The 14257-nt window shown below is 42.2% G+C and overlaps 1 protein-coding gene across 1 annotated transcript in view; it reads right to left on the bottom strand.

The window, feature by feature from the left end:
• Positions 1 to 14257, bottom strand: part of piwil1 (piwi-like RNA-mediated gene silencing 1) — a 141190-nt gene that overhangs the window by 27391 nt on the left and 99542 nt on the right. Inside the window, exon 13 of the mRNA XM_034192708.1 lies at positions 4433 to 4505. Coding sequence (XP_034048599.1) covers positions 4433 to 4505 — 73 coding nt within the window. The remainder of the gene's footprint in view (positions 1 to 4432; positions 4506 to 14257) is intronic.

The following is a 14257-nucleotide window of genomic DNA, read 5'->3' as shown; positions in this document are numbered from 1 at the left end:
ACCTACAGCATGCTCTAATCTATGTAATAAAATTTTATAGTCAACAGTATCAAAAGCAGCACTGAGGTCTAACAGAACAAGCACAGAGATGAGTCCACTGTCTGAGGCCAAAAGAAGATCATTTGTAACCTTCACTAATGCTGTTTCTGTACTATGATGAATTCTAAAACCTGACTGAAACTCTTCAAATAGACCATTCCTCTGCAGATGATCAGTTAGCTGTTTTACAACTACCCTTTCAAGAATTTGAGAGAAAAGGAAGGTTGGAGATTGGCCTATAATTAGCTAAGATAGCTGGGTCAAGTGATGGCTTTTTAAGTAATGGTTTAATTACTGCCACCTTAAAAGCCTGTGGTACATAGCCAACTAATAAAGACAGATTGATCATATTTAAGATCGAAGCATTAATTAATGGTAGGGCTTCCTTGAGCAGCCTGGTAGGAATGGGGTCTAATAGACATGTTGATGGTTTGGAGGAAGTAACTAACGAAAACAGAACAATCGGAGAGAAAGAGTCTAACCAAATACCGGCATCACTGAAAGCAGCCAAAGAGAACAATATGTCTTTGGGATGGTTATGAGTAATTTCACATTACAATTTCACATAACTAAAATCCAATACAACTGCCGTGTCTGTGAAAAGGACTCAGAATTGTGGGACTTCAGAGATGTTTAACATTAAACATCCAACACATGAAAGCATGCGAGAGTGATTTCATATAAAACTCATCAAGAATGTTGTCATTTTTAAAACTACTCAATGAATATTACAAACAATCATGAATCAAACACCTTTTGTTGGGAAAGTGTAGTGACACGGACCCACAACAGGGGGCGCAAATGAACGGTCAATAGATGAGCCAAAAAGTAACAATTTAATGTTGTGAATGTGCACAATGAACATACAGACAATCACAGAATATCATTACAGTCAATACACAGAGGTGACGTGTGGGCAGGCTCGAGGATAGAAGACGTCTGTCCCAAGAAGAGCCGGAACCACACGATTTCCGCCGCCCCAGAACCTGGTGAATACTGGAGCCGCCAAGTCCCGAATTCCCAGGTGATCACCGTCCCCGACTGTCGGATTTGGTACTGCTGGCGAAGAACAAAGACAGTCAAGTGTGGGTGTGTGTACACCCAGTAACAACAACGATGGGAATGCCACCTCCACCTCTCATTCAATATGTTGCAGCGGTCTCAGCTGAAAAGGAGCGCCGTCTTGCACAGCCTCCTCACAAACGACCGGTTCTCCTGCAAATTCTCACAATAACAGAGTTACAAATCTCACAAAAAGGCTGAGAGTATTACCTCCTATGAAGTATGATATCTCGGCAACGAGGTGGAGATGACGTCTGGTCTTTATGGAGTGAGATGATGTTGAGTAGATGGGTGACAGCTGTCGCTCATTACCTCTTGACAGCTGTCACCCCGGCTGTGTCCGTGGCGGCAGCGCCCTCTCGTGCCTGAAGCCCGCACTTCAGGCAGGGCGCCCTCTGGTGGTGGGCCAGCAGTACCTCCTCTTCTGGTGGCCCACACAACACCTTTATAGTTTTAAATGTTTAAGAGGTCTGTGGTTGTCTTGTAAGTCACAATTGTGAAGCTTACAGAGCGATTCAGTGCAAAACTCCACCAGAAGTCTACTAGTTTACACGCACACACACACTCATGCAAGCTCAAGTCCAGTCTGGGAGTGACATCACAAAGAACCGCCTTGGGTCGCGGATGGCTGTCACCCAGGCAGAGAAACCGGTCCATCCCCACATCTCTAAAATAACCATCTATTTCCTGCAGCCAAGTGAAACATGGGCATCCCCTTGGTCTTCTCCAGCTCATGGGCTCCTCAACACTAAGGCACCTGCATGCTGGATCACGTATAGATATAGAGACCACATGGCCAGAATACCAAACCGGACGCTCCCTCACAATGCAAGTGATACTCCTCATCCTAGTCTCTCTCAGTAACCACTCATTTGCTACAAAGTCGTTCCAGTCGTACCCAAAGTTCCTCCAAAGAGACTGTGTACCAAAAAGGCATCCAATCACCACCTTAGGACACTGGTTAGTGTCCAAGTCTCACAAACATACAACAAGACAGGCAGCACTAGCAGCCCAAAGACATGGACCATCGTTCTCCAGCATTGTCAAACTCCTCTGTCCAGACCTCATGACTCCATAAGCCAGTGGTGTCTAAACTATTCCAGAAAGGGCCAAGAGGGTGCAGGTTTTCATTGCAGCAACTGATATGAGCAGATGGGATGAGCTCATCAGTGAAATCCTTACCAGTGAGATCCTTACTCTGGATGGCATTACCCTGACCTCTAGTAATACTGTGAGAAATCTTGGAGTCATTTTTGATCAGGATATGTCATTCAATGCGCATATTAAACAAATATGTAGGACTACTTTTTTGCATTTGCGCAATATCTCTAAAATTAGAAAGGTCTTGTCTCAGAGTGATGCTGAAAAGCTAATTCATGCATTTATTTCTTCTAGGCTGGACTATTGTAATTCATTATTATCAGGTTGTCCGAAAAGTTCCCTGAAAAGCCTTTAGTTAATTCAAAATGCTGCAGCTAGAGTGCTGACAGCACCACTCTGCATTTAAGTGATTGATCTCTGCTCCCCTCTACAGCATGTCTTTTTCCTGGTTCTCTCCCTCAGCCCCAACTAGTCCCAGCAGAAGACTGCCCCTCCCTGAGCCTAGTTCTGCTGGAGGTTTCTTCCTGTTAAAAGGGAGTTTTTCCCTTCCCACTGTCGCCAAGTGCTTGCTCACAGGGGGTTGTTTTGACCGTTGGGGTTTTTCCGTAATTATTGTATGGCTTTGCCTTACAATATAAAGCACCTTGGGGCAACAGTTGTGATTTGGCGCTATATAAATAAAATTGATTTGATATCAACGGTACAATTGGAGTGGGGTTTGGGGCTCGCTGTGCCTCTTCCACACTCGTGCAGATTAGTCCGTTTACTATTAACTTTGGTGAAATGTTTCTTCGTCTTGCAATGTTCTTCCAAGGTTTTGTTGATAAATTCCGAACACAGTGTGCAGAGGGCTTTACCGGGCAGCTTAACCTTGCAGACAAATTCACTAATACACAATACATGTTAATCTTCTGAAAAATGCAGTTTATGATTATTCATTTAATGCGTTGGCCACCAGAGGGCGCCAAAGTTGTATGAAAACATAAATTTGACCACTTTGGCCAATGCATACAACCCCCCCACTGATTTTTTTGTTGTTTTAAAAGAGGGTAAGTCTTGCCTTTTCTAATACAATAAAAATCTTGCTGGGGGATTAAACGTGTATTGAGTAATAGCCTTCCCAAATATGAGTATTTATGGAAATTTGCCAACTTGAAGCGCCCCCTATAGTTAATGCGTTCAATCCCCCAACGCAAATTAGTGATATTTTGAAGAACTGTCCTCCTATAATACTTAGATCATAAAAGCACTTTGGGGGATTGAATGCATTTCATGTAAGAGCTGTCAAACTTCCTTGTTCCCAAATTCCAGTTTTAGGCCATACTGGGTGTGAACTTTGATGACCCCTGGCAAGGTCACCTTAGGGAAATTGGCCAAACTTTTTGGAGTATGTTCGTTTGGTGGAGGGTGCATTCAGTTACCAAAGCTTGGGCAAAATCTGAGTTGGTCACTATCACAGCCTGCCTCTTTTATAAAAATTAGCTCTTAAACACAGCTGGCCCCACTGCACCTCCCTCCATCCCAATTTTTCTCAACAGATTTACGCTGATCTCAGAAATGGCCCAGAAACCCAGAAAGAGTGAGAAACCCACGGATCTGCAGAAAATACTCACCCCTGATTTTTGTTGGTCTCTCTTTCAACTCCTTTGTTTGTGGATTTTGCTCACAATGTGAAGATTAAAGATTGGGTATTTATTACACTTATCCCTTGTGTTTAGACTGCCTTGCACAGTGGGGGTCCATTTAGTCCATGCTCCCAAAAACTACCTGCAGCATCACTGACTGTTCAGTGTTTACTGAATTTCCCCTTGATTTTCATCATTAAACTGACATTTTTTTTGTAAGGGAGCAATCTGTTACCAAATTTAGAAAATCTCCTGTATGACGTATGTCAGATTCTCACTGCTTACATTATTGCCTAAAGACCAACTAACTAGCTAACATGTCACTGGTTTGGTCCGGTAGAGCCGGTGCCACATTGGAACCAAAGTTCGGCACCCGACTCGACTGACCCATTGTTCTTAGTGGCACTGCTGACTTGCTTCTTACAGCTTAATGAAACTGTAAGTCATGCAAGATGGCATTTAATTTAATAATGGATTTAAAAATGACAACATTTCAGTGATAAAATCATTTCATAAAAATCCAGCCATGGTGTGTGTGTGTGTATGTAAACAAACTGATAAATTGCAACTACAAACTCAGCATGTAGAAGTTTTGAGTCACTGACCATCTGTGTTTGTGGTCCAACGTGGTTTTGCAGTGATCTAAGGAGAGACTGTTGGTTGTCATCAAACTCCACCCTACAAAAAGATGGGGGTGGGAGGGGAAAAAGTAAGACAGATCTTCATATACACGTTTAAACAAATTTGAAAAAAAAAAGATAAAATTTGTAGCTGGAGATGACTCCAAAGCTTATTGCTGGTACTACAAACAAGATCTGCATGTATCTCTGATCTTCAAAACCACTGCAAAGCAGAGGCACCTTCAAAACATTACCCTTTTCTCTACCTGTCAACTACACAGTGTGACAGTGACATAAGCACTGTGAATGTTAAGACCCCTTCACACTTGGCATGAAAGAGCATGAATGAGGCTGATTCATGCCGAATGGGGGAAAATGTCAGACTTCATGACGCACTCGGGGGAACCACCCGGTCAGACAGGTGAGTACGGCTGCCGTGCAACCGGCAAGAATGTTGCAGACGAATTTGTGCGCAGTCGTGCGCACAAACATACAGAAATGGATGTGCGATTGCATGTCACACAGCAGCAGGGAAGCATAGACCACAAAATACAGGACGCATCGTCAGTCTGTTCCTTTTTGTTCATGCCTACAGAAGTGAGCAAGGACTTTAATGAAACTACATGTATGAAATAAAATTAAATATAAACATCCCTCCCGAGGTTTCCGGTCGGCGGCAAGCGATATGGGCGCTTAACTCAGAGCTCTCGCCAGGAAGTCACACACTTATCCCCAAAACTGAGACAACTTGAAATTCAACACTGAAGGACAAGTGGGGATGAGCGGAGAACAGAAAAGAGAAAGACAACAAAAACAGAGCCCTCAAAACAAAGCCAAAAATGATTCAGAAATGGAGGAAGAAGATATCACTCGAGAGGACAAGCTAACGGCTAATGTAGCTAAGCTAACACCTATTACATGGCAGAATGGGCTGCATAGCATAACAAAAGAAATACAAGAACTTAAACAAGAAATGAAAAGCAACTTTGCAATGCTCAAAGATTAAATTAAGTCAGAAAGCAGGAATTCAGTGCGTTTAAAGAACAGGTTGACCAGATGTCGGAAAACACAAAAGAACTTTCAGAGCAGAAACAAGCTTTGGAAGAGGCGCAAAAGTGAATATAAGAACTGGAAGATTTGAGTTCTGAGTGAAAACAAGCACTCCTCTCTGCTTTGGAAGTGCAACGGGATATGAAAGAAGTTAAGTGACTTGGAAGGAAGATCAAGGAGAAATAATATCCGAATCTTCAGGGTACCAGAGGGGGACTCAGTCCCCGCTACATGGAGAACATGCTGCAGAGGGAATTGGAGCTACCGTTTGAGACCAGTCTCTCAATTCAACCAGCACACAGGGCAATAGCTGAGCGCCCTGGTCGATCATTGTGAACGTTTTGGAATTTGATACTAAAGAGTCCCTTCTTAAGAAAGCATGGAAGAAATGAATACAAGTAAACAAACCACTGTTTTTTGACCATGACTACCCCAGTGAGGTAGTTAAAAAACGCAAAGCATACAGTGGCATCAAAAAGGTACTGAGGACACACAGTATTAAAGTCTAAACACCACTGACAAGAATCCACTGGCAAGACAGGCCAACAACCTATGGCAGCCCACAGAAGGCAGCAAAAGAGATGCAGGAGAGAGGACTTGACGTGGAGATAGGAGAACAAGAGGATGCAGTTGACAAAAGGATCAAAGAAGTGTTTCCATGGGAGAAGAACCAGGAGTCATCTGCGAGGAGAGGAGCCAGTCAGAGAGCAAGAGAGGCTTCAGGAGTTTCGAAGATGAGGTGGAACATAAAGAAAGGGAGCTAGTTGTAAGCAGACATCGTTAGCACAGGTATTACTGACTAAAATATCAAAAAATATATTTTTTTAAATATGAGATTAAAGTATAAGTAGAGTTTTAAGTTTGTGAGTAATTATTATTATTGTAGCGCATGGCCTCGATTCGCCCTAATTAAATAAATACATTAATGCTGTCTCAACAAACACCTGAGTTTTGAACTGTGTCTTCACTCCCAGTTGAGAAATTCCTGTGCCATGTGGAGATGAGATGGAGACATCCCCCATGGGCCAACACTGTGCTTCACAGCAAAACACAGCTGTAACTCAAAGTTCTTCAAAGGAGCCGCTGCCTGGTTTAATGGTTGAATTTTCGGTCAATATGAATTACATGACATTATAATGGCTTCATGTCGATATAATTGATGTGTGATCTTTCTGCATCATCAATATGTTGATGGTGAAGTATTGTTTATCCAAAGGATGTGTTTAAGTGACTATTAATGTGTATCCATTCGAGTGTCTTAGAACAATAGTATATCAAAACAGTTAACGTGTTTAAATAATTTAATCATTTTTGGTCTGCCCTCTGAGTAGAAGTCTTCTGTGATGTTACATACCCTAAATGGGTGGAGTTTGGAAATAAATACAATCACAGAAGTATTAAGTAATGCTTACAAGAATATGTCTGGAAAACTGATTTCAAAATTGTATCAAGGCTTGATAGATAACAGTAAAATGTCAACATTATACATAAGAGATAAATGGAATAAAGAACTAAAGATAGAAGATAAAGTGATGAGACGTGGTATGACATCTGTGAAACGCAACACGACACATCGAATTCTAAAATGTGGAAAATGTTCTGTTGGAAAAATAGTGTATGTTTTTTCATTACTCCAAAGATAAAGATGAGTCCATTGTCGGCACATCAACCTTGCTGGAGATTTTGTGGAGAGCAGGACGTTGATCACACACATATTTTGGCATTGTATCATGTTGACAAGTTACTGGAATAATGTTTGGAAAGAATAAAAAGAGATACGTGGATATGAGCTACCCAAAATGTGTACAGTATTGTATTTAGGATATTTAACAGACATCGCAATCCCAATTAAAGACCGATGCTTGTTGAAGTTTCTTTTGGCGGTCATAAAAAAGCAATTACACGAAAGTGGTACAAGGCCACCACTCCCACCTCAGACAATTGGAGAGAAATAGTGGATGACATTTATAGCATTGAAAGACTTATACAAAACTACAGCTATCAAAATATGAAGAGCTGTGGAAAAAGTGGACAGAATTCAAACCGGTGAAGAAATTTACGATCTAAGATTTCTACGTGAATAAGTAATATGTTGTCACGTCACTGTTTTGTTGTGATATTGTTCTTTTAAATGTGATTTGTTATGTTATAATGAAGCCAGAATATATAGAGCCATGAAAGCGTCATATTTCAAAATGTATTTCCATGAGAGCCATATATTATTTTTTGACACTAAATACCACTGAATGCGTGCATTTTAGAGTAAGACTAACAATTTTAGAGCATAATAAACCTCTGAAGCTAATCAATAATAAATAAAGTACTTCTTACCTTTAATGCGACTTCTGGTGCTGCATAGTTTTGCTAATAGCTTTGATGTCCGGTTGATACGTGGTGAGGTTAAGCTTCATGCATGCGTTGAGGCTTCCATCCGTTAAACGTGATCGTAGGTTGGTTTTAATGTTTTTTAGATGTGAGAAAGACTGCTCACATGCATACGTAGAGCCAAACATGGTCAGTACGGCAATACTCACACGCTGCAGTGTACGGTATGTGACTGGAAGCGCGTTCCAAGTTTTTACAATCAGCTGGTCTGCCGGTTAAGTTTTTTCATTTCTGTCCACTTGTGTTTGCTCGCCAGCTCTGCTTGCTGTCGTGCAAGTCCCTCCAAGTCTTCATTAAGTGTCTTGAACTTATTTACCCTACATTTCTGAGGCCTTCAGATCAGCAACTTCAATCTCAAAATCTCTGATGGAGACACCGGGAATGTAAATCAGGTCGGCTTTGTCCACTTCACACTCGTGTGGATGAGTGATGAACTTAAAAAGACGAGTATGCTCACAAAATTCTCCAAAGCGAGCTTTGAATGACTGCAGGAGATCAGATGTGAAGCCAGCCAGCTGCTGGATATCAAGATGTTGAGTGGGGTCACTTGCTGCGCATGCATCTTTAAATTCTCACAGTTTTTCGAAGTGGAGTAAACGATCCGTTTCCTGAAGAGTTCCAGTTTGTTTTCAAATGCAAACACTGCTTGCTGAAGGGTTAAGACTGTTTCCAACACCTTGCATTTTAACAGTGAGCTGGTTCAGATGTTCAGTCATGTCAACAAGATAGAAGAACTTCAGGAGCCACTGGGGGTTGGCTAGCTCAGGATGCTCAACATTTTTCATTTCGAGAAAAGTCCAGATTTCACTCAGGCAAGCCGCAAAATGGCTGAGCACCTTCCCTCTCGACAGCCAACGCACATTGCTGTGCAAAAGCAGACCGGGATAACTATTCCCAACTTCATCCAGCAGTGTTTTAAATTGGCGATCATTTAAAGCTCGGGCAGCAATGAAGTTGACCACCTGAATGACCAGCAACATCACCTCACCAAGCTGCTCGCCACACATTTGAGCACAAAGCACCTCCTGATGTAGAATGCAATGAAAACGTAAGATGGGTCTATTTTCATGTTCACGAAGAAGTGCTACAAATCCTTTGTTTTTCCCCACCATACAAGGAGCGCCATCAGTACACACCGAAATAAGTTTATCCATCGGTAGCTTTTTTTCATTAGCAAACTCGATGAAAGACTTGAATAAATCCTCCCCTCTTGTAGTCCCTTTCATTGGCAAAACAGCCAGACTTTCCTCACGGAGTGTGTCACCAACAGCATACCTGGCAATGATGCTGAACTGGGATAAGTGGCTTACGTCTGTTGACTCATCCAAAGTGAGGGAAAATAATGGCGCTGCATTTATATCCTTCACTTGTGTTTCCTCCACTTGATTTGCCATCATGATGGTACGATCGTGAACAGTTTTTGCTGACAGAGGCATGTCTTTGATTTGTCTGATTATCTTATCTTTATCCGAAAAGTCATCAAAAAGTTCATTGGCGACGTCAAGCATGAATGTTTTGGCATACTCGCCATCGGTGAAAGGCTTTCCATTCCTCACTATTGCTAAAGAACCAGCAAAGCTAGCGGAATTCCAATCACCTTGCTGGGTCCACACACGGAGTTGCTGTTGACTAGCTTGCACACTGCACAGTAGCTCTTGGTAGGCCTTCTTCCTGCTGTCCCCCACCGGATATTTCAATGCAAACGTAGCATGGCGTGTGTCGAAGTGCCGCTTTATATTGGACCGTTTCTTCGAAGAAATTTTATCATTGCAAATTAAGCACACCGCAGAACCTGCTCTCTCCACAAAGGCGAATTCCTCTGCCCATTCCGGCTGAAATTTACGGTACTCTTCATCCTTTTTTTTTTCTTTTAGCCATGTTCTTCGTGTTTGCTCTACAAAAGCTAGCTTTAAACAGAAGAAACAAAATGGAGGGAAGTTTACTTCTTGACCTCACACTGACCTGTGTAGGTCACACATTATCCAATAAAATTAGAGTTTTGATGTTGGACCCGCCTGTAACATCAAGGACAGCTGTGACTGGCTCTAGCCACACACAACCTTCAACAGGACCGGTAGAAAACAGGTGGATTAAAATGCACGATGCATTTTTTTTTTTTTTAAGGATTTCTCCGCGAGCCAGATGCAGTCATCAAAAGAGCCATAGGTTGCCGACCCCTGTTATAATGAAAAATAAAAACGATAAATCGATAAATATATATATAAAAAAAGCCCTCCCTGCCTCCCTTGTGCGCAGTGACCGGTGCTCAGTCCAGCAAAGTTCACGGTTGCTGTGGGCCACCTGCCTGGAGCATCTCTGAGCCACACGGACGCCAAGTGTCCAATGGGCTCACATCATGAATGCATCAGCCTGCAGCACGGACGGGCCGCGCGTCCAGCTGTCCCTGACCGCTTGACATACAGCGCACCGAATGACACCGCATGACATGGACATATAGGTTTTTATTTTTCCCCCATGTCCAGTCACTTGGCAACACTATCACACCCTCATGCCTTGGACAGGGCTAGATGTTGCACATATTACAATATGTGTCCCCCAGATTTCTGCAGCGCTGAGGCAGCAGTCAGCTGCAATGTGGGGCTGCGCAAAAGTCATTAGCACCTTTTTATTTATTTCCATGTCGAGATACACTCGTCACAACACCTGCACACACACCAGATATTAAACATGCAAACAGACTGGAAACATATCACGTGTGTTAAATGTGTTCCTGACATCTTCCGCCGTTACAAGGACCTTTTGTCTGTGTTGCATATGTTTGTGTGCACCAAATACATTTATACAGTTATTCAATTGTCCATTTATTAATTCAAAATGTGAGTCACTGCCCCCCTCACCTACGCACACGCTTATTGCCTCCCCCCGCATGCACCCTGACCGTGCATCTCTTGTTGACTGCACAATGTCCACATCTGTCACCTTTTCCCCAGATGTATTTTTTTTTCTTTTTCCGGAAAGTGTGGACATTTTATTTTATGTCCTGATTGTGTGTCCACACAGAGATCATGTACTACGTGTCGTGGCGTGCGCCTACTGCCAGTCCAATGTGTTTTTATTATTATTATTTATGTTGTGATGGGCTAGCCAAACTGTTGGCATCCTGTTCAGTTCGATGCACAAAGGAAACGCACACCAGGCCAGAAATAGGATTATGGCATTCTTTCACGCAAAATATTTTATGGAGTATATATTTAAGAGTGATGTGGCAGCGCTACTGCCACAGTCGTCAAATTCACAAGTAACAGTCTTGGGACACAGACCTTGGACAAGTTCAAAGATGGCTAACCTTGACATATTTTAAGTACTGATCTGTATTTAACATTGGATAGCTCAGTGGCCCACACACTACGTACAAACCGCTGAAGCAAACTGGCGGCCATCTTACCATTTCCAAGTTACGCGGACCACACATAGACTTAGAACGTCAACAATTTGGAGTAATAACTGAGCTGATTCTCTCGTTTCCTTGTTTTTACTATCCAGATAATCTAACCTTCATGCCTCCTAAGATTAGCTACTCATTCCTTTCTTTTAGTACTTTGACATTTTCTTCCCTTCTATTCTCAATTACTCATCTCACTGGGACAAATACTCAATTCTAACTAGAGACATTTGTCACGAAATGCCCCGTGTGCAGTACTATTTTCCATATAAAGTGCAGTAATATGTACATGTGTGGGGTTGGTATTTGGTTTAACCCTTATGTGTCTGACATAAACTGGGATACACAGTGGAAAAATTGGAGATTGACATTTATTTAGAGGATGTGGCCAACAGTGACCATAAAAAGTTGGTAGCCTTTGAACAAATGCAACTATTGGTAATTTTTTAAAAAGTAGGTCAAGGTCAATGGACTTCGAACCCATGTGAAGTACTCCTCCAAGGCATGTACCCACCAAATATGAAGTTTCTGCAAGCAACAGGTGCTGAGGTACATTGCGGTATACAAATTTCAGGTGAAGGATTTGACAGTTGTGACCACTGGTGACCTTGAAAAGTCAGTCAAAGTCACCACCCTTCGAACCCATGCGAAGTACTCCTCCAAGGCAATCGAAACAGAAGACTGACTATGTTTAGTAAATTAATAAAAGGAAGGGAAATTAAGACCTTTCAGACCTCGGCACCTATTGCTCGCAGAAACAATATATGTAGTTTCTGCGAGCAATAGGTGCCAAGCTACGTTGCGGCGAAGGACTGGACAGTTGCGACCACTGGTAACCTTGAAAAGTAGGTCAAGGTCACCAGCCTTCGAACCCATGTGAAGTACTCCTCCAAGGCGTGTATCACCAAATATGAAGTTTCTGCGAGCAATAGGTGCCAAGCTACGTTGCGGCGAACAAATTTCGGACAGACAGAAGGACGGACGGACAACCCAGATGCTATATGCCCCGCCTCGCAGAGCAAGCATAAAAATGATCATTCTTTAATCAAAGTTTATACAAGTTTTGTGTAATCATCAGCAAGCTTTATACACTCAACAAAAATATAAACGCAACACTTTTGTTTTTGCTCCCATTTTGTATGAGATGAACTCAAAGATCTAAAACTTTTTCCACATACACAATATCACCATTTCCCTCAAATATTGTTCACAAACCAGTCGAAATCTGTGATAGTGAGCACTTCTCCTTTGCTGAGATAATCCATCCCACCTCACAGGTGTGCCATATCAAGATGCTGATTAGACACCATGATTAGTGCACAGGTGTGCCTTAGACTGCCCACAATAAAAGGCCACTCTGAAAGGTGCAGTTTTATCACACAGCACAATGCCACAGATGTCGCAAGATTTGAGGGAGTGTGCAATTGGCATGCTGACAGCAGGAATGTCAACCAGAGCTGTTGCTCGTGTATTGAATGTTCATTTCTCTACCATAAGCCGTCTCCAAAGGCGTTTCAGAGAATTTGGCAGTACATCCAACCAGCCTCACAACTGAAGACCACGTGTAACCACACCAGCCCAGGACCTCCACATCCAGCATGTTCACCTCCAAGATCGTCTGAGACCAGTCACTCGGACAGCTGCTGAAACAATCGGTTTGCATAACCAAAGAATTTCTGCACAAACTGTCAGAAACCGTCTCAGGGAAGCTCATCTGCATGCTCGTCGTCCTCATCGGGGTCTCGACCTGACTCCAGTTCGTCGTCGCAACTTCGCACAGCCATTGAAGAGGAGTGGACCAACATTCCACAGGCCACAAATGACAACCTGATCAACTCTATGCGAAGGAGATGTGTTGCACTGCATGAGGCAAATGGTGGTCACACCAGATACTGACTGGTATCCCCCCACCAATAAAACAAAACTGCACCTTTCAGAGTGGCCTTTTATTGTGGGCAGTCTAAGGCACACCTGTGCACTAATCATGGTGTCTAATCAGCATCTTGATATGGCACACCTGTGAGGTGGGATGGATTATCTCAACAAAGGAGAAGTGCTCACTATCACAGATTTAGACTGGTTTGTGACCAATATTTGAGGGAAATGGTGATATTGTGTATGAGGAAAAAGTTTTAGATCTTTGAGTTCATCTCATACAAAATGGGAGCAAAACCAAAAGTGTTGCGTTTATATTTTTGTTGAGTATATATACATATATAAACACACACACACACATTAACAAAAGTGAACAAGACCAAAATTGAATGGATAACATAGCAATAGTGTTTTTGTTAGTTTAATAGTAAAACACCACTTAAGCTACAGGAGAGTTGGTTTTTCTTTGCAATGACTATTTATTCCACACAGTTCTATGAGCTTCAACCTAATATTAGTAATAAAGTTAATTACAACACCCAAAGCTCCAAAACTATGCACAAGTTCACCTAATAAATGTCTTAAAATAGTTCGTCCAACATAAAACGTGGCTTCAGCCACACACAAGCCACTTATTATTATCTATGTCTATATGCTGGAATAAGGGATAGAACTCTTCAAATTATTGTTCATTGCTTTCCATTTCAATCATACTCACTGGCAATTTGTGCAGTTTATAGCTGCACATAGGCTTTTTTTTTTTTTTTTACAAAATCAGAAAGAATAAAGTTGCCTGCGCCTGGTTAAAGATCAACAGAAAAGACTGTTCAGGAGCAGCACATGCGAGTGTCAATATGGCGGCCGGTTTACTTCAATAGTATTGGCCAATGAGTGATCCAGTGTTATATACAGAGCAGTGATGTTAAGAGGTTAAAAGGTCACACTGTGTTTGAATCTGTTCTGCTTTGTTTTTGAGCAGGGGATGACAGCCAATCAGAATAGAGCTGCACCATGACATCAGTGGCTGGTCTCTTCAAAACCACTTTGCTTTGTGTTTATATGCATGTCTCTCATCTATTATGTAAAAGCTACAGAGA

The sequence above is a fragment of the Thalassophryne amazonica genome, chromosome 17 (genome assembly GCF_902500255.1).
Source record: "Thalassophryne amazonica chromosome 17, fThaAma1.1, whole genome shotgun sequence".
In the NCBI taxonomy this organism is placed as follows: Eukaryota; Metazoa; Chordata; class Actinopteri; order Batrachoidiformes; family Batrachoididae; genus Thalassophryne; species Thalassophryne amazonica.
The sequence above is the reverse complement of the archived record's forward strand: the minus strand, read 5'-3'. Positions and strand labels throughout refer to the sequence as shown.